General features: G+C 33.4%; 4 protein-coding genes across 5 annotated transcripts; 1 reads left to right on the forward strand and 3 right to left on the reverse strand.

The window, feature by feature from the left end:
• Positions 1–1503: 1503 nt before the first annotated feature.
• Positions 1504–5212, reverse strand: LOC108328877 ((+)-neomenthol dehydrogenase). Of its 2 annotated transcripts, XM_017562762.2 has the most exons (5): positions 5062–5212; positions 4673–4919; positions 3356–3415; positions 2320–2499; positions 1504–2197 (listed from the first exon to the last, which is right to left on the reverse strand). In XM_017562762.2, exons 1-5 carry the CDS (start codon positions 5076–5078, stop codon positions 1820–1822), a joined length of 882 nt encoding a protein of 293 aa, XP_017418251.1. In that variant the 5' UTR covers positions 5079–5212; the 3' UTR covers positions 1504–1819. The 2 variants fall into 2 exon arrangements, with proteins under 2 accessions (XP_017418251.1, XP_052729909.1); XM_052873949.1 differs by lacking the exon at positions 2320–2499.
• A 7045-nt stretch (positions 5213–12257) lies between these two features.
• Positions 12258–14440, reverse strand: LOC108327222 ((+)-neomenthol dehydrogenase-like). The gene is made up of 5 exons (XM_017560950.1): positions 14426–14440; positions 13727–14005; positions 13194–13253; positions 12723–12902; positions 12258–12635 (listed from the first exon to the last, which is right to left on the reverse strand). The coding sequence occupies exons 1-5, from the start codon at positions 14438–14440 to the stop codon at positions 12258–12260; spliced, it is 912 nt and encodes a 303-aa protein (XP_017416439.1).
• A 949-nt stretch (positions 14441–15389) lies between these two features.
• On the forward strand, positions 15390–17282 carry LOC108327765 (sm-like protein LSM6A). Its single transcript, XM_017561463.2, has 4 exons — positions 15390–15553; positions 15911–16045; positions 16760–16873; positions 17004–17282. Exons 2-4 carry the CDS (start codon positions 15931–15933, stop codon positions 17048–17050), a joined length of 276 nt encoding a protein of 91 aa, XP_017416952.1. The 5' UTR covers positions 15390–15553; positions 15911–15930; the 3' UTR covers positions 17051–17282.
• Positions 17283–18326: 1044 nt separating this feature from the next.
• On the reverse strand, positions 18327–19177 carry LOC108327764 (protein DETOXIFICATION 51). Its single transcript, XM_052873950.1, has 2 exons — positions 18963–19177; positions 18327–18881 (listed from the first exon to the last, which is right to left on the reverse strand). Exons 1-2 carry the CDS (start codon positions 19026–19028, stop codon positions 18426–18428), a joined length of 522 nt encoding a protein of 173 aa, XP_052729910.1. The 5' UTR covers positions 19029–19177; the 3' UTR covers positions 18327–18425.
• Between the last annotated feature and the right edge of the window lie 1472 nt (positions 19178–20649).

A 20649-nucleotide genomic window follows, 5' to 3' on the forward strand; every position in this document is an offset into this window, starting at 1 on the left:
TTCCAAAAATTTGTTGTTAACTATTTAACGCTTAATAATCGATTATCTAAATAAGGTAATCGATTATGCATTTAATGTATGCACAGCGGTCAAAAATATGCTTGAAAACTCTCATAATTGCATGTGATAATCGATTATGGTAAGTCATAATCGAGTATGGATAATCGATTATCAAAATATGGTAATCGATTATTCTAGAAGAAAAATGAGTTTTTAGAAAACTTTTAAAACCTCTATGTGATAATCAATTATCTTAAGTGTTAATCGATTATTATAGAGTTTTTCTGACTCCAAAACAAATTTTAAAACATACAATACATAGAATCAAGGATAAACAACACCTTATATAAATCTACGGAATTACAAGAGCTTTAACACAAAACAAGTCTTCATGAAAGTCTTCTTGCAACTTGAGCACTTGAGACATCATCAAAACTTCTAAGCTTCATCTTTATGCTAACACAACACAAGCTCGATAGGAGATAAACACCAAGCTTGGCGGAGAAAAGCTTCGCAGGAGAAACGTCGACACAACCTCGAAAGGAGACAACGTCATGAAGCTCAGCAGGAGACAACCTCAGCAGGAGACAACCTCAGCAAGCTCGATAGGAGACAACTTCAGCATACTTAACAAGAGACAACATCAAACATGAGAATCTTTCTTCTTCCTCTCTAAATCAAAACCAACCATGTCTTATCGCTACATGACTTCAAATCAGCATCATTAAACAAAAAAGAATCAAAGTTTGAATAAGATCAATTCCAATTTTTCACAATAGATAAAGGATAAAAACATATTTAACCCTTATATTTAAAATTAAATTTAGAATAAAGTAAGAACATCGTACTTTTTTTAAAAAAGTATCATACTTTCATTATGTTAATTCATTCAATGGTTAAAAAACAGTGTAATAATGTAAAAAAAAAGAAATTATTAAAAATGGATGAATTTAAAAGAATATTAAAAAGTATTAAAGTGAAATTTAATCAACTTGATTAAATGTAATAAACATTAAAACGTTAAATAGGGTTTTAAAATGTTTTCTAACTGGCCTTTAAGAAAATAGTCTAAGCTAATGAAAAACAAAATTGTTTCCCATATGCTGTGAATAAGTTCAAAGAAAATTTCCAGCTTGTAAAAAAACGACTGAAATGACATGCATAACATAGCCTAAATTGTTTCTTGATTTGAGATTTTTTCCAAGTGTATATAAGTTTACGAACTTACTTTGGGATATCCAGAAAAGCGTAATAGTAGATTAACTTAGTTTCTCCAACAAGAATCATAAACTTATAATAGTCCAAACAGTTAACAAGAATGAGTATTCATATTGCTCACACTCCGATGAAAACAAAATATTTTTAGCTAAAATTGCGGCACTTGATTGGTGTTAAAAGAAATAAGAAGGCTTTGAAAGCAAGTTGCTACCATCTAGCTTTAGAGGATGTTCAGTTCCTTCATCAATTAGTTAGGGTCATAAATGGCAAGGGCATAGCAAAATCTGAAGCAGAGAAGTACAAATATACCATCTTTACAAATTTATAAGCATACAGATACGTAAGTAAGCCATATATTGGCTTGCAGTAAAGATCATTCAACTCTTCCATAAACTTATTATAATTATTTAACAAACAACACACTGTGTCTAAATTAAATTTCTCAAATTATTAATGACTGTAGTTCACCACTATTGGCAACATAATCCTGTAATATCTGCAATTCACTGTAGGGTTGTTCTCAGCAATGATGTGTAGATATGTGTCATGACACATAGCTTGTTATTTATTCATTATCTTCTAGTACACAACAAACCTTTTGTCAAACTGATGCAACTTCACTTCGAGAAAAGAAGAGACCAGAAGGACCGCCATTAGGTAGCAGAGCCAACCTTACTACACTTTCAGCACCTTCATCAACTCCAAGATAGCCAATATTGAAGTTGAGATCTGTTTTCACAAAGCCAGGGCAAACAGCATTAATGCAGAAAGATGGGTACTTCTTGGCAAGAACCCTTGTGTAGGCAGTCAAAGCAGCTTTTGAGACTATATATGCGGAAAGCCCAGGTGGCCACCCATTGGTTTCTAATGAACCCTCTTTAAAATCATTTAGAAACTTTTTCAGAACTTCATCCACTTTTTCTTCTGTTAAGCTTTCAACATCACTTAGGATTCCTCTAGCCCATTCATTACGTATGCTCTGCATGAACAACAGTATCAGATACATCACAATGATTGAAGAAACAGTACATAGCAAAAGTTGGCTAGTCAGATTGTGACTCCAAACACAGTAACAAGTTCATGCATATTAGTCACATATACCTCCAACTTCCCCATGGTGGAGGAAACATTAACAATCCTTGGTGAGTCTGACAATTCTATAAGGGGAATAAATGCTTCACACATTAATTTGGCTCCATAGTAATTTGTTCTAATGCTTGCTTCTGTAGATTCATAAGTTTCATATGCAAATTTTCTCCAATCAACAGTGTCAACTTTTTCCTGTAGTCAAAGGGAAGAAAGTAAACTTCTTTCCTTGCCGCAAATAAGGGCAAACATCTTCAAATAAAAAAACCAGGCCTCTTTGTAATTAATTTCTTTTTCAAGAATATACCTTTGCAAGAACAAAGATTAAGTTCTATCCAAAGAAATTTGAATATAATGAAAATGTTAAGCCTAGTTATTTCTTGGAGAAAGAAATGTTTATAGGAGACATGACATAGAAACATAGATACCATTGACCAAAGAAAAATAACTGAGCTACAAATTTTAAGATGGTGTGAAAGTTTATTTAAACTTTTCTTGGTGAGCCTATTAGGCCACCTATATTATTGGTCATTATCGGACCACTTGTAGATGTTTCATTTGCAAATTTCACATTCAAAACATCTCGTTTTTTAGTATGAGAGGAATGTTGAAAATCTCATGTTAGCTAGTAACATGATCAAATTAAAGTATATAAACTGAGAACAACCCTCAGCTCTTAAGCTAGCTTTGGGGTCCAATTCCAAATTTTAAGAGTGAGTATATGTTGTATTTTGGAAACTCACGTTAGATTGTGCCCATCATCATGATTAAAGCTCAACCATTACTGATCCTATGATAACAAATGTTAGATTGAGCAAAAATTTGTCTCCTTTTATAATCCAGTAATGTAAGATTTAGCCCTATCGTCTATTCAAAATAAAAAACCGCAGACAATGCAGTCCAGAAAACCATTCACAAACTAGATCAACAGATCAATTATGTCCTAACTTAAGCCTTCACTCAAATTACTACATATTAGCATTTCCTAGTAAACTGTCAGCTTTCAGGTTAGAAGACGAAGGAAATATTCTATATAATTAGGAATACATACCCGTGTAGCAGCTAAAGCATCATGGTCAACATTAGTTCCACTTATTCCTGCATTATTCACCTAATCAGAATTCAAACATTAATCAGCATTCATTCCAATTTCCATATAGGTGTGTGTATGATAAAGGGAAGAAAAATTAACTATACAAGAGAACACACACAAGAACAGTAAGATCCAACTGATCTAAGAGTTGGTGCAGGACAAGTGCTTGTTAACTATAAGTTTCAAACAATTATGAATATGAACATGGATGAAGTCATGAAGCACAACGAACTTCCAAAAATGAGGATTTGGATGCTCACCTGATCTAAACAACATAATTATTATTGGGACAAAGAAAAATACACAGTTTTTGTCCTACTAGAAACTAGCATGAACAAAAAGAAATTGTCTTTTTCTTCTTAAAGAGAGGATCCAAATCTCAAAAAATTATTTAAAACTGCGATCTTTAGTTTATTTTTTTGAAATTGATTTAAGCATTAAAAAGAGAGGAAGCAGGGTAAGTCAGTCTATATACAGTAGGTGTGACCCTTCCCAGGACCGTGTCATATGAGGAGCTTTATAGCACCATGTAGCCCCTCTTTTACGGTGAAGGTGCAAGCACCAAAATAGGGTGGAAGAAGGGTCACCTAGTAAGGGATTGAACCTTTCACATCTTCTCTCACAAATCCAGGTCTTACTATTTGAGAAAGGATATCCCTCTTTGATCCGTTGTTTTACTATTTTAAATGAAGACAGAAAGTTAAGGATATGTTTTTATTGTATTATTTCATATTTTCATTTTCTGTCTTCACTTCTTAAGTCTAAAAGTATTATTATTATTGTCAATCTGTTTCCTGCTTTTAAATTTTGTACAGAAGCACACTGAAACAACTTTTGGGGAAAAACAAAATGACTAGAATATGTATTTGATTTTCTTTACCAAAAACTACAATATTAATAAACCTTTCTCCTTCACGGCTTCGCTTTGTGAGGAGGATGAAATTATAATCCCTGATTTAGAAATTAAGGGTTAAAACTGTAACAAAATATCAGTCCAGGTAAAACAAATTCTGCAAATGTTATAATTTAACTGTTAATTTTCACATCAATAGCTGAAACTGTATTTCATCCTCCAAACTTCAACAACTCATTACATAAACGTCAAATTCCAACCCTGCTTCACAATATTACCATCTAAGTCCATACAATAATCTTCATCTTGTGATAGGTTCTCTTTCTAACACACAGGATAATATATGTGTGTGCCTGGTGCTTTTACTGGGATCAACAAGAAAATAAGGAAACATATAATACGATGCTAAAACTTAATCATACCAGGATATCAAGTTTCCCAAAATGGGTTTTGATGAAATTTGCAAGGGATTCAATGCTTTTAGGGTCAGTCACATCAAGCTGATGAAACACCACTTGGTCAGACACACCAAACTCCTTCAGTTTTTCAACAGCATCAGTACCCCTTTTTTCATCCCTTGCTGTTAGCACCACAGTGACACCATTAGAAACCAATTGTTTGCAAATCCCAAATCCTATCCCTTTGTTTGCTCCTGTGACAACTGCGTACCTGTAACATAAATCGATCCATCAAAATTATGGAAAAATAACCACTTTTAATTCTTTGTTATTCTATGATTGATTAAAATTTGGGCACCACATAATATATGGTGCCAAATGGGCACCATTACGAGACTTGAAGAAACGTGTACCTTGTTGCTGCTGCCATTGTTGTTGCAAGAAATCTGTGAGCTTTTTGAAATTTAACACCAGTTTTTAATAGGTGAGTTCAATGCTCTTTTGTCAACGTTTTTCTACAACTTCTATATAATATGGAAAGAGTTAGTTTGACAAGGTATCACTGTTCATATAATATAGGACACATTTCTGGTCTTTCACTTTCAGATTGGGAACGAAAGTCACCATTATTTATTATTTTCTAAGAAATTAATGTATTTGTTTTGAAAACAAAAAATTTCTTTACTTGATAATATTATTTGCAAAAGAACTTCTTGGAATGTTAAAGTTATTTCTGGTTTATACATGTTATTTCACAAAACTGAAAAATTATTAATCAATTTTAGTAATGGGTTCTTGTGAATAAGTATTAGGCATTAATTTACTTAGATTTCATACACGTGCACAGATTTATAACACTCGTAATGTTTTAATTTTCATCATTAATCACTCAATTTATTTTATATCATCACTCAAATTTATTATTAACAATTTTGAATTAGTATTAAAAATTCATGGGTCAGTAAGAGAAAACAAATGGAAAAAGTAATAAATAACCTCATAGAAACATATTAAAAGCTAGAAAGGTTAACTTCCATGCTCTATATACCTAGTCCTGCACTAATTTATATCTCTAATACTTTTTAAATATTTAAATAGATATATATTATTACAAATTATTATCATTATTTGATTGAAAAACATCATCGTGTTAAACACATATTGAAAGAGTTAAAAATTCAAAAATATAAAAACAATATTGGATAAATAAATGAAAGTTAATAAAAAAACTAAATATAATTATAAATTAGAAGAATTTTAATTCATATTTTCATTGTATTCAAATTTAAATATGTAAATAGTTCTTACGACTCTCTCTCTCTCTCTATATATATATATATATATTAAGATATACTATATCCTTAAAAAGTATACAACCATTATTGGATTACACTGCCGAAACTTCATATATTTTAGACTCTTAAATTTTATCAGAAAAGAGAACTTGTTTTGCTCATAACTATGATTTGTATGGATTTCCTGAATAAGACCTTGACGATAATAGTTCTTGTTAAATGGTTCCTTAGGAATCTACCTATATATAATACAATTTAAACCATCAAGCAACTTTCTTAAGGTCAATTAAAAAATTAACAAAAAGGTCAAACTTTAACTATAAGAGGAAAAAACATGCATTTTCATTTTGAAGAACATGGTTCTCTTATTTTGTACAAAGTGGTTTCTGTTAAGAAAATTTCATATGATACAAATATTTTCTTAAAATTTAGTCTCATATTCATCGGTAATTGAAATCCTTTAAATAGCTGTGACACTTACAATATTATGGAAATAAAAATAAAATTTGAAAATAAAATATCAACTATCTTAAAAATAAAATCTGCTTAATCTATCATAATATAATATTGTACCTAGATAAATTGAAAATCATAACTACTTATCCCTATTTTATCTTTGTTAAATCAAACTAAATATTACTAGATCCAAAACTAATAAAATAAGATTTAAACAAATTATTAATAAAACTCTAAATTTTAAGTTTATCCCAACAAACTCTCCCATAAACTTAAATTCTTCCTTCCTTCATTCGGCTTTCCATGTGCATCATCCCATACCGGGTTTGCTTCTTTCAATCAGATTTGACTTCCTCTTTTTTCTTATGGCTCTCTTGTCTTTTACCTTGGTTGACCTCTTTAATGCTTCGACTGACTTTGGTATGCCCGACTTCTCAATAACATTGACCAACTCATTTTTGACCTTAGGCGATTTCTCAATAATCTTGGCTGACATCTTCATCGGGTTCTTCTAAACATCTTCATCTTCCTCTTCGTCTAGTTCAAGAATACTAGATACTTTCTCTTCCTTTTCAAGAGCCACCTTTTTCAGTTCCTCAAGCTCAACCCTTTGTTTATTCATAACTTCATTAGCTTCATCTAGAAGCCTCCTTATCCGCTGAATCTCTTCATCTTTTTGTTTGAGTTCTTTCTCCAGGTTTTCCTTCTCCACAATTATTGCATCCTTTACTGAGATCACATCATCCATTGTTGAAATCGAGCTCTCCATGTCCACTACATCCGAGCTTTTTGCCATCAAAAGAATTCCACACTCTTCTTCCGCATCTTCAGTAAGGAGATTAGTCTCCCCCTTTGTCTTGATCTTTCAATACTTTGCAATATGGCCTACCTTGCCACAATTGTAGCACTTGCTTGATCTACACTCGTTTGCATAATGTCCATATTTTCCACACTTAAAACACTCAACTATTGACCGATCTCCTCGACCTTTTCCTTGTCCTCGGTCATGCCAATTATGTTGACCGGTTTGCTCTTCACTATCATTCTCAAAATTACCTCGCCACGTCCACCTCGTCCTCGGCTTCCTCGCCCTCTACTATTAGGACCTCGGCTTTGAGTAATTCGAGTTTTATTCGAGTCAAACTGTACTTGTAGTGCTTGATCATCAGATTTCCTCTTTTTTCTTTTTCTTCCTCAATTCGTGGGCTTTTAATGACCCAACTAACTCCTCCACAATGAGAGTTGACAAATTCTTTGTCTCTTCAATAGTGACCACAATACTTTCAAAATCATCCATCAGATTTCTCAAGATCTTTTCCGCAACCCGGTTAGGAGGAACCTCTTCTCCGTTCATTCCAAGTTGGTTGGCCATCTTCTGCACTCGAGTTATAAACTCGGCAACTCCCTCATTTTAATCCATCTCCATATGTTCAAACTCTCTTTTGAGAGCTTGTACTGGGACCTGCTTCACGCGAGTAACTCCTTTGTATGCCACCTTCAAAATTTTCCATGCTTCTTTTGCTGACTTTGCATTAGCTATTTTCTCGAATCCAGATTCATCCACTGCATTATACAAAAAGTACAAAGTTGATCTATCTTTCACTCGTGTCTTCTTCAATGCAGCAATCTGGTTCACTGTCTGATGCTCATCATCCGCTAGTTCATTGTACCCGTCCTCCATTATGTCCCATAGATCTTGGGATCCAAGAAGAACCTTCATCTGCAAAGACCAATTGTTGTAATTGGTCTTTTCCGACAATTGTGGCACACTCATCCCATTGACTACATTTGCCATCTCTCTCACACAAAAAATAAGCACTCACTTTTTCTCTCACGGTGTTTGAATCTCTCCTCTCTCTTTTTCTCTCTCTCGGTACTCAGAGCATAAAGCTTTGATACAACAGTTGAGGAAATCTCACAATACACACACTCTGATATTTTCTTAAAATTGAGTCTCGTATTCATCAATAATTGAAGGGTTTTAAATAGTCGTGACACTTACAATATTACGGGAATAAAAATAAAATTTGAAAATAAAATATCAACTATCTTAAAAATAAAATATGCTTAATTTATCATAAAATAATATTGTACCTAGATAAATTGAAAATCATAACTACGTATCCCTATTTTATCTTTGTTAAATCAAACTAAATATTACTAGACCCAAAACTAATAAAATAAGATTTAAACAAATTATTAATAAAAATTTAAAATTTAAGTTTATCCCAACAATTTCACATAACATGGAAACTAACAATAAGCTTGGCAGGAGACCATTTCAGTAAGTTAGGTAGTAGACATTGTCAATAAGCGTAGCAAGACACAACTTCACCAAATTCAATAGGAGACAAGTTCGACACGTTTATAGTACAAGATCAACGAACCAAAAATTTTATTCTTTTTTCCACACAGGTTTGTTTAGAGTGTAGGTAAATTTCTTTTGCCATCCTGCCAGCCCGAAAGTCTAACAGGTTGCGGCTTGGCCAAGTTCTCCAATTTGACCCGAACATTAATCGTAGATACAAGCTTGGTAGGAGGAAAGTCAACACAATCTCGACAAGAAACAAATACCAAGCTCAGTAGGAGAAAAGCTCTTAGGAGAAACATTGACATAAGTTCGGAAGGAGACAACATCATAAAACTCGGTAGAAGACAACCTCAACAAGCTCGACAAGAGACAACTCAGCAAGACAACATTAACAAGCTCAACAAGAGACAATCTCACCAAGCTCGATAGGAGACAAGTTCGGCAGGACAAACGTGTAAACAAACTTGACACATTTACCGTATAAGCTCGACATACCAAAATTTCTACTCTCTTTTTTCGCACATAGGTTTGTTTAGGTGTATGGAAATTTTTTCGCCATCCTACCAGCCTAACAACACGACATCTTGCGGCCTGACCAAGTTCTTCAATTTGACCCAAACGCTAGTCATGGATCCAAGTTCTACAAGAGAAAAGTTTACACAAGCTTGACAAGAGAAAAGCTCAATAGAAGAAATATCGACACATGTTTGGAAGGAGATAATGTCATGAAGCTTGACAGAAAACAACCTCAACACGCTCGGTAGGAGACAATCTCAACAAGTTCGACACGAGATAACTTAAGCAAGTTAAGTAGGAGATAACACGAGCAAACTCAACAAGAGACAACCTCATCAAGCTCGGTAGGACAAACTCACTACATGTACAATATAAGTTTGACAGGCCAAAAATTCTACTCTTTATTCTTTCGCACATAGGTTTGATTAGGGTTTACTTATTCCCAAATTTTATCTCTTTGTGAAGATACAAATGTTTTTCATACATGTTTTTGTCAAATTTTTATTGTTTTTTTTTACCACTGTAAATATATCTGCATGTGATATCTATTTAGTGCATATCAACAAGTTTATTTACAACATTTGTGAATGTCAACTATTAAATGATTTGTAATTCAACATTCGTAATTAGTGCATATTTCTAAGATCTCAACTAGTTTAGCCCGACAATCATCCATACCAACGAGCTTGACAATCATCTGGGCTAGATCAGACCAGAGCAGCCTGACAGTCATAACATCGGTTTTTTTACCAAACTAGGCATATTTGCCTCTCTTATTACCAAACTAGGCAAATTCAAACCAAATTACCAAAATGGGGAAGTCGTGGGGGGCCCAAGCGACTTCAATTGAAGAAGTCGTGCCCCCCCTGCACGACTTCACAATGTTCATATACACAGTGTTGAAGTCGTGCACCCCAAAAACGACTTCTGGGTATGGTAATCGATTACCACAATGTTGTAATCGATTACCATACCGTTTTTAATAAAAAAATAAAAAAAAATTGAAATCGTAGGGGGGGTTCACGACTTCAATAAGAGAAGTCGTGCACCCCCTACACAACTTTACTTTATTTTAATTTTTAACTTTTATTGATTAAAATCATTTATAATTTCTAAAAAATATTTTTAAATGTATTTAAAATAATTAAAATTATATTTAATTAATAATTAAAGTTTTTCAATATTATTAAATAAATAAATTTTATACTTTTAATTATTTTTGTAATTAAATTAAATTTTTTATAAAAGAATTTTAATTAAATAATCTATAACTATAATTATTATAATTATTTAATTAAAAATTCAAAAACATTTATATTTCATTATAATTTATTTTTTTTAATTTTAATTATTATAGTATATTTTTTTACAAATTATAATTAATTAATAATAATTTTTTTCATTATAAATTATTTATGCATTTTAATTTATGTAATTACAATAATAATAGTTATAAATTATTTAATTAAAATAATTTAAAAAAATGTGATTAATTTAATAACAAAAATAAGTTTATTTATTTAATAATATTTAGAAACTTTAAATATTAATTATATATAATTTTTAATATTTTAAATACATTTAAATATATAATTTAAAAATTATAAATCATTTTAAATAAAAATAATAATAAAGTGAAAATGTATGGGGGGAGCACGACTTCAATACAAGAAGTCGTGAACCCCCTCCACAATTTTAGTTATTTAGCTTTTTTATTAATTTAATTAGTTTATATTTAATAATTTTATTAATTTAAATAGTTTATAATGAAAAAAATTATTATTAATTATTATAATTTTGTAAAAAAATATACTATAATAATAAAAATTAAAAACAATAAATTATAGTAAAATATATATTTTTTTGAATTTTTAATTAGATAATTATAATAATTATAGTTATAAATTATTTAATTGAAATTTTTTTATAAAAAATTTAATTTAATTATAAAAATAATTAAAAGTATGAAATTTATTTATTTAATAATATTGAAATTTTTTATTATTAATTAGTTATAATTTTAATTATTTTAAATATATTTAAAAATATTTTTTAGAAATTATTAATGATTTTAATTAATAAAAGTTAAAAATTAAAAGAAAGTAAAGTTGTGTTGGTGGTGCACGACTTCTTCTATTGAAGTCGTGAACCCCCCTACGATTTCAATTTTTTTTTAATTTTTTTATTAAAAACAGTATGGTAATCGATTACAACATTGTGGTAATCGATTATCATACCCAGAAGTCGTTTTTGGGGTGCACGACTTCAAACTATTCACATGAACAGTGTGAAGTCGTGCTGGGAGGCACGACTTCTTTATTTGAAGTCGTCTTGACCCACGACTTCACTTTGGGTCAAAATTTTATGGGATTTTTGCCTACTTTGGTGAAAAAACCCATAACATCAGTAGTCCAACAATAATTCAGACCAGACCAGCTCGACAATCATTCTATCCAGAGCAGAACAATCGACAATCATGACTCTGGTAGTTTGATAGTCTTCCATAGTAGCTCGACATGGGTCAGGCCATACCAGACCAGCCCAACAGTGTTCTAGACCAAACCAACCAACCCGACCGTCATCTGGACCAGCGGGCAAAACTGATGACATTAGATTTGATGCCAGGAAAAAAAATATATACTAGAGAGCCAGCCCGTCATCTCTCCATTGGTGGGTTGTAAATTATAACCGGATCTCGATTGTTTTTATAGAAAATAAAATACCTTTGTCTTGTGTTGTACGGGTCAAAATTCTAGTAATAAATTAACAATGGAATTCTATGCAGAAGTTGTTCTTGATTAATTCCCTATCTGGTGTGTATTGAAGAAAACTATAAGAAACGTAGAAGAATGAAAACGTAATTTTTTCCCCCTCAAACATGCTGCAAAACTTGTTTGCAGAAACATAACCTATATAAATTTGGTGTAGAAAGTAGCCTTAATGTAGACTATGCATAGAACTAAATCAATGTTTTCATGACTATGTACTTATTTATTCAGAGCTTTTTGCTATATAAATGGATATTCAATGATCAAAAGGGTATTACTTGACCCTGATGAAAGAAGCAACCAGAAGGAAGATTATTTGGCAACAGTGCCAACATTACAGGAGTTTCAGAACCTTCATCAATGCTTAATTGTCCAGTGTTGTTGTTCATATCAGTCTTGACAAAGCCAGGGCACACAGAGTTTATGTGAAAATGTGGAATTTTCTTGGCCATAACTCTTGTGTAAGCATTCAAAGCTGCTTTTGACATTGTATAAGCAGGAGCAAAAGCTGGCCAACCCTTGATTTCCAATGATCCCTCTTTGAAATCTTTCTGAAACTCTTTCAGTACCCTATCTATTTTTTCTCTTGTAAGGTTTTCAATGTCACTGAACACTGTTGTAGCCCACTCATTAGGTATGTTCTGAAACAATCACAGTACAAAATAATAATATAAGATTATTGCAATAAATATCATTTTATGTAGAAAAGCTGCAGAGCCTAAATGTACCTTCAAGAGCCCTGCTCTTGAGGAAATATTGATAATTCTTGGTGAAGTAGACAACTGTAGAAGAGGAATAAGAGCTTCTGTTACCCTTTCCACACCATAGAAGTTTGTTTGCACACATTGTTCAACTAACTCAAAAGTTCCATACCCTATTTCACTCCAATCAACTTTTTCACCATTTCTCTACAACAAATATGACATTCATAATTAGTTTCTTCTCCATTACAATACACATATACCTGATATATGGAACATACCTGCATTGTACATGGCTCTATAACAAGGAAAGGAACACATAACTCGTTGATTTTGAATATTGAGGAGAGTGGTTTTAATCTAGCTAGTTAACTGAGAAATATATTATACTTGACTTTATAGTACAACATATAATAGCTAGGTGAAGAATAGAAGTAGATAGATTAATAAAATGAATTGTATTCATTAAGAAGAAAGAAGAAGAAGAAGCAAACCAACCATTCTAAGTAAAGCTTCACCATTTAATAATTTACCCCCGGGAACAGCTGCATTATTCACCTGCATCAGTGCCAAAAGAGTGAAAATTTTACATAACAAGGTGAAAATGATACATTATTCTGACTGTACTATGAACTTTAAGCCCTTATTCACTTGAATGGATTTGGGGAAGAGTGATTGAATGAATTTGAGAGAATTTGAAAGTAAATTTTTTGTTGTTTATTTGAGTGGATTTTGAAAAGAAGTGAGAGTGGATTTGAAAGTAAATTTTTTTAATCTGTCATATTAATCAAATTCTACACTAATTCTCACAAACTTTATTTCTAAATCCACTCTCACTTACTTCCAAAATCCACTCAAATAAACAACAAAAAGTTTACCTTCAAATCCTCTCAAATTCATTCAATCACTCTTCCACAAATCCATTCAAGTGAACAGGGAATAAATACTGCAGGTGTATAACTCAGTATCTTTGTGTGAGAATCAAATAATTTTACACTAACAAGAGAAAAATAAGCAATTATGATTCATACCAAGATATCAAGTTTCCCAAATTTGGTTTTGATGAAATGAGCTAAGGTAGCAACACTAGCAGGATCATCCACATCAAGCTGATGAAAAACCAGAAGGTCTGAGAGACCAAACTCTTTCAGTGTTTGAATTGCTTTCAAGCCCCTCTCCTCATCTCTAGCTGTTAGCACCACCACAACCCCACTTGAAGCCAACTTCTTACACACCCCAAAACCAATCCCTTTGTTTGCTCCTGTCACAACAGCATACCTGAAAGATAGTTCAGAAAGTATAATTACTATCTGGTTAGAACTTAGAAAGTCTATTGATACTTTCTCAGAATTTCTCAGATTACTTCTAATATTCTTTCTTTTTCTGTCCTACACTTGTTCATTAGTTTTTTGAAAATATTATACAAAAACTTAAGTTAAACAAAAGTCTCAGATGTCAGTCTAACATACTTAGAAACAAAAACTTAAGTTAAACCTTTTTGCTTGATCTCCCATTGCACAGAAATTAGAAGGTGATAACTATCTACTACCAGTTTGTCCCTTCAATTCATCCCAGTGATGAACCTTATTAATAAGCAGTGATTCTCCAACTTTTGCCTTTTTCTTTGTTCAAAATAAGAATTAAGAAATACACACAACAAATGGATGTTTGTTAATTACAATGTATCGTGTTATGGTTTTTCAACTGCATGCATGATTGGAATCAATTGCCGTCTTCACTATCATAATTAACGAAAGGTGGGAATGCTATAAGAATATTACAAGTAAAAATTGTTCAAAGAAATTAGCATAAGAAAAATAATTCATTACGAACAATGTCAATGTATGTCTTTACAAATTACAAGAACATGTTGACCGATTTCCTTTCGGATTTGGATATTGTAGACGGCACTTGCAACTCATTGATTTTATCCTCAAGTCAAATTTAAATTTGAACTTATAATCTTTTTAATAAATAAATATATATTGAATAGAGATAAGATTTTTTTTTATAAATTCATTATTCTGAAATATTAGGTTAAAAATATATCAATTCCTTAATTAAATTGGTTTTACGTTTCATTTATGTTGTATCAGATCAATAGTAAAGCTCTTTATATCACCATTCTTAAATTAAAGTTGCAAAATTTGAAAGCATGTATGTGTTTTTTAATTTTTAATTCTCGTTTCATTTCTTTACAAATAATTTTTAATTTCTTAAAAAAACATATAAATTTCAGATTTTAGACTCTAAAAAAAGTCTTTTTTTAATATTAAATTGTAGTTGAATCGGTACTGATAAAGTAGAATTAGTAATAATTATTATTGTAATTTAATAAGCAAAATAACATGTTAGTATTTTGTATTAATAATTAGATGATATTTAACCGAAGATAGACTAGACTTGCTTAATTTTAAAATACTAAAAAAGAAATGTATATCCACATTCTGTATTAAAATTTAATTAAATTAAGCTTGCTTATTAAAATAAAATGATAAAGACAGAGTTGAATTGAAACATATAATTTAAGCTTGATTTGCAAGATAAAATATGCTTTGTCTAATTTTAAAAAAATGAAAAGTGGTTGATCTGTAGCTTCTATTCTATCTGGTTCAAATATGATTAAAAAAAATACATTTTTAACTAATATAAGTTTATTTATTTTTAGTTCCTTTTACGCACTGTTTGGGAGGAGCGTTACATAACTAGATTGGTTGATTTTGAAACCCTAGGGTTTTGTTTTTGGGCTTTCTCACGTTACTTGTGTCTTCTTATTTTGCCATATCTCTGTTTTCAGAAGCATCTGAGGAAGAGAAGAGAGAGTGGATCGCCGTCTGAAGACAATTCACTCATCTCAGGTACGCCCTTCTAAACCATTCTTCAAATTTTCACTCTCACTGTCACAACACTGTTCTTTCTTTCTGTTTCTTTTCTTTACTTTTCTTGTATATTGTATTATTTTTGTGAGTCTCGATTACGTAGCCTTTTCATGAACCTGGTTGAGGTCAAATTCCTGAGCTTTAATTCGAGACCGAATTAGAGAGGGTCGATTGGAATTTCGGGAGAGACTTACCAGTTCACTCCATATTTTTTGTTTTATTTTGTTAACTCCCCGTAAGGTGTTTGTGAAAATGTTTCAGTGAGGAGGCAGCTTGATTGCCTTATCCGGTGCCTGGGTGTGGAATTGATTGAAGTTATTCTATTTTCCTTGGCAGGTTTTTGTACTTAAGATAAAATGAGTGGAACAGAGAAAGGAGGATCCGGAACCACAAAAACCCCTGCTGATTTCCTCAAATCCATTCGTGGAAGGCCGGTTGTCGTCAAGCTCAATTCTGGTGTTGATTACCGAGGTTTCTCTCTTCATTTACTACTTTTTTTCGTCTTCCCTACCCTAGATACGCAGGTCAAGATTGTTTGCCAAATGTTGATAAAAGTTAGAGACTGTCAGTGCCGACATGTTTTGGTTTATTTTCTGTCATGTTTTTATATTGGGTATGTATGGGTTTGTGTGCTTGTGCAAGTCCGTTGTCTGATGATTCTTTAGAATATTGGTGAATTAATGGGTATATCTTGGTTGGATATGATTTATTGATATGTTAATGCGTGGTCCATATTTTCTTGTCATAACTTTTTCTGCTTTGTTGAGAGAAAACCTGATGATTTGGTTGATTGGATGAGAAGGAAATTTCTTTATTTAGTCTAATGGTAATTATTGTTATATTTTGATCTCAGATATTGATTTAGGCTTCTGGGCAACCTATGTTTGGCCCCTGCCCAAAATTGTTGGATACGTGGAGTAATAAGAATAGAATGTACTTATTTTTTTATATATATCAAACGCTGGGTACTTCTTTTCATATAGACACGTTTTTCACTCACGATTGAAGATCATAGTTTATGACTTTATGATACGTTTCTGAGAGTACTTGAAAAGAATTGATTGCTAATGGATTTACATTGTGAATTGCCTATTGGTCTCATCCCCACTGTATAGTTTGTATCTGTTATGTTATGCTTCTGTGTATGCGTGAAGTAGGCTCACTCTTTTTGGCTAATTCTCGCAGGTATACTTGCTTGTCTAGATGGTTATATGAATATTGCAATGGAGCAGACAGAGGAATATGTCAATGGACAACTGAAGAACAAGTATGGTGACGCTTTCATTCGAGGAAATAATGGTACTAATATTTGAAATGCAGTGTTATAAACATATACACACATATTTATGGAAAATTGAGATTTTGTTTATTATACACAATAGATATTTGACTGAGTAAATAATTGGAAAATTTATTTTATTTGATGCAGTTCTATACATCAGTACCTCAAAGAGGACTCTAGCAGAGGGGGCGTAGAATGTATAGGATTGTTGATGTTTTTTAATGTTTGGAAGACGCGTATGATTTTTTAGAGACTGCCTTTATGTTGCAACTCTTGCCTATTGTAGACGATTTGCCCTGGTTATATATATGTAAGGCAAAGCAGTATGGTCAGATTGTAAAATGCATGTTGACACATTTTGATAGAATTTTTAACCTACTTTGAAAATTCAAAATTGTAATAGAAACTTCTATCGCTTTGATTTTTCTTTTAGTTTTTTAAATGACATGTTACTATGTTATATATTATGCCTGTTTAAATCTTATTTGGGGAGTTCATGACTTGGTTGGATGGCTCAACTTCTTCCAACTGTCAATGTGGTCTGAACTCTAAAGTTAACAATCCTCCACCATGTGGTATATAATCCACCAAGTTTGGGCCCTCATACTGTAATGATTATATTCATCGAGCAATGGTTGTAGATGCAAAAGGGCGGTTATTGACAGTGATTGTCTGGTTTGATTTGATTAGCATAAACTCTGATGAATAAGTTTGAGGTTTTGTCGTTTTGTTTAACCAATTGAAATTTGAAAGGGTTAAAAATAAATACAGTGATACATTTGGAAGGTTAGAAATTGAGAAAGAAAATGCTATAGTATATATCGTGAAGGGACTTTTGGGTCTGTTTCTTCATTAGCTTATTTACTGTTTTCTTTTTCAATGCTAAAGAAAATACGGCTAAGAACATTCATGGTCGACTTCTAATTTGAAATGTTTTTCTAAATCTAACTCAGATTCGCATGATGTAATAAATAATGCTATCTTCCTCCTAAAAATTCGTGGAAAATGAAAACAAGAATTCAATGAGGGGACATGTAATATCGAATTCACTTGGGAATTTTCTCCTTTTGTTCTTTTCTTTACAACGTCGCCCATTCAACTGATAGCTTGTTAGTTTGGGATACGTGCCTTAGTATATGTTAGTATATACTAACATTTTAGTTTTCTTGTTTTTTTGTTTTTTTGTTTTTTTGTCTTTAATTTTGAATCGTACTACTTTAACTACTTCAAATGCCGGTTAATTTTTTTCTTTAATAAAACATTATCCAAAATGCATTAATGGGCGTAATTTCGTTCTGATTTCTATGTAAGAAAATTCTTTAAATTTTCTCTCTCAAAAATTTAAAACTTATAATTTTAGTTTGAGAGCGACTTCCTCCACCACTCCAATTGTTTCCTTCACCTTTCCAATTTTTTTTAATTACAAAACTATTCTTTTCACCTTAACTCTCACAGTAGCCCCCCTCTCACTCCCCAACTCTTATTTTCACTCTCTCTCCAAATGCGTTTGTTCCGAACGAGTGAAAACTGCAAAACACAACGAAGAGGGAAAAATGTAAATAAAGGAAGTTATTTGAATGAGTATACCCATGGAAGCAACAGTTGAAGTGCCAAAAGCCCACACAAAACTATCATGATCTCGTACCACCACCACTCCAGGCAAACGGAGACACAGCTCGGCGCGGCGAGCCGGAGCAGCGGCTTCAACCCGGAGAGACAGTCTCGGGTCGACGCGGCGCAGCGGAGGCCTGTGAGGCACATGTGCGTGGCGAGGAAGAGGAGGATGGAGAGGCTGGAGGCAGCGGAAGCTGCCGCGACGCCGGCGAGGCCGCGACAGAGTCGCATGACGAGAAGGTAGTTGAAGGGGAAGTGGAGGAGGGTTCCAGCCAGGGACGCTAAGGTGACCGGGTGGGTGACGCCCTGCGCGTGAAGGTAAATGCGGATTGGATGGAGAAAGGAGTGGGTGGGGAGGTCAGGGAGGGAAAAGATGAGGTAGGTGTGTGCCATGCGGGTGATGTTAGGATCCTGGTGCAAAGGTAGAAGGATGTTTGAGATGTTGAGCAAGAGGAACGATATTGGAATGGAGCAGAGTAGCAGAAACATTACACAGCAGTTTGCGTCGAAGGACTCGATAGCACCGACCGAATAACATGTGATGTTGGCAAAGGCCATTCCTAAGGATCCCGCCGCCAGTTTCAGGTCTCTTAATATCCATCAGCGCCCAGACCACCCAGACCAGGGTTCAAGCGTATGTGCACATCCGTTTGGCCTTGAATCGGAAGTTAACATCCGTTTATATTCACGACAAGGGCAGAAAAAGAACGAGGAGATGCAGCGCACAATATGTGGTGGTGGAGGGAGTAACTCCCTTTAAGTTTTTATAAAGGAAAATGATACTCAAACAACCAAATTTGACAACATTTGGACACAGCACACGTGTCAGCGTTTGAGCGGCCCACGTTTTGGTTGGAAAAAGCTGCTGCAATCTGAGAATTTCTGATGAAACCTGCTTCAACGCTGACGTGGCGAGGACGGGCACGGGCAGTTTGGGGTGTGCGTTTCAAAAATTAAAATGAAAATGAAATATGACTTGGAAAGGGAGTGGTCAGGGGTTTTTGTTTGGCGTTTGAAATTTGAATTTCATTTTTGAACAATTTTAGAGAGAAGTGAAGGTTGAGAGAGAGAGAGTCTAACCTAGAGAGAGCCCGAGAGAGTTGGAGAAAGGGAGTTAGAGAGAGAGAGGTCCGACGGATTGCTTGCCGGAGTGCCGCCGGACAACGTTGAAGGCTGTCGGAGGTCCTCAACTCCTCCAGCCGGTTCCGATTCACGGTCGCCGCAGCTCCGACGTTGGCGAACGAACCGAAGACGGCGTCGTCTTCCCTCCGGCCCAGCGAACTAGGTGCGCATTCTGAGTCTCGCTTCGTCCCACCTGCTTCCCTCCCTATGCCGGACCTTTGCATTCACCGCCGGAGTGCCGCCGGAGTGGCGACTATACGGTGGACGAAAAAGAGGGGTTTTCCGGGTTGTCAGTCCCACCCACACCGTAGGCAATCGTCTCTGTTCCAACCGCCACACCTCGTGTTCACTCAAGGTTAGTTTTTTTTTTTATTTCAGTGGAATGAATGTTGAATACGTGCATGATGTTGTTTGTGGATGATTTTGGTTATGTATGATATGTTGTTTGTAAGCTGTAAAAATATGACTTGTTCGATGACGGTGGAATGTTGTTTATGTATGATGGAGGTGGTTTGTTAATAGTATTTATTGGATGAATTAAATGTGTGGTGATTGATACTATGGACATGACACATGGGTTATCACATGGAATCATTAAAAGTGTAGAACTGTAGCACACTAATTCACATTTTATTCCAATTGTTGGAGAAACAAAAGTGCATTCTTTCCAGTCAGTCTGCTACAGATGAAAATAATACAGTTAGTCAATCTTCATCGGACGCCATAAATTCTAGCACTGAGGGTAGGTAAATTGGCCTCCAAAGTCTTTGTTACTGATTTTTATTTGATTAGTATTTACTTAACATTGTTCTACTTTTCTTTCAGGTGGATCATTGCAAAATGATTATGTGTACAACACATTCCTTTATCATCTTTTCGTGTGGTTTGTCAATTTTTATCCTGAAATCTTTTAGCCTTTGTTTACAGTAAGTGGTGCCAAACATAGATGTGGATTTGGATGTGTGTTTAGTTGTTTGTTAAAATTTAATTTTGATTTGTGATATTTTTTGTTGGAAACTATATCAAGAGATGTGATATGTGTACGTCAATTTATAGA

The sequence above is a fragment of the Vigna angularis genome, chromosome 2 (genome assembly GCF_016808095.1).
Source record: "Vigna angularis cultivar LongXiaoDou No.4 chromosome 2, ASM1680809v1, whole genome shotgun sequence".
NCBI classification, from domain to species: domain Eukaryota; kingdom Viridiplantae; phylum Streptophyta; class Magnoliopsida; order Fabales; family Fabaceae; genus Vigna; species Vigna angularis.

Excerpts from the sequence above, each read along its gene's own strand:
- LOC108328877 (XM_017562762.2), bottom strand. Across the intron at positions 3,416-4,672 it reads TTGGGAAACTTGATATCCTG|GTGAATAATGCAGGAATAAG; the intron begins GTATGATTAAGT and ends AATTCTGATTAG. Across the intron at positions 2,198-2,319 it reads CCACCATGGGGAAGTTGGAG|AGCATACGTAATGAATGGGC; the intron begins GTATATGTGACT and ends TTGTTCATGCAG.
- LOC108327222 (XM_017560950.1), bottom strand. Across the intron at positions 13,254-13,726 it reads TTGGGAAACTTGATATCTTG|GTGAATAATGCAGCTGTTCC; the intron begins GTATGAATCATA and ends GCACTGATGCAG. Across the intron at positions 12,903-13,193 it reads GTGAAGCTTTACTTAGAATG|AGAAATGGTGAAAAAGTTGA; the intron begins GTTGGTTTGCTT and ends TATTTGTTGTAG.
- LOC108327765 (XM_017561463.2), top strand. The coding sequence starts at position 15,931 with ATGAGTGGAACAGAGAAAGGAGGATCCGGAACCACAAAAACCCCTGCT. Across the intron at positions 16,046-16,759 it reads TTCTGGTGTTGATTACCGAG|GTATACTTGCTTGTCTAGAT; the intron begins GTTTCTCTCTTC and ends TAATTCTCGCAG. Across the intron at positions 16,874-17,003 it reads TTTCATTCGAGGAAATAATG|TTCTATACATCAGTACCTCA; the intron begins GTACTAATATTT and ends TATTTGATGCAG.
- LOC108327764 (XM_052873950.1), bottom strand. The coding sequence starts at position 19,028 with ATGGCCTTTGCCAACATCACATGTTATTCGGTCGGTGCTATCGAGTCC. Across the intron at positions 18,882-18,962 it reads CCTTCGACGCAAACTGCTGT|GATCCTAACATCACCCGCAT; the intron begins GTAATGTTTCTG and ends CCTTTGCACCAG.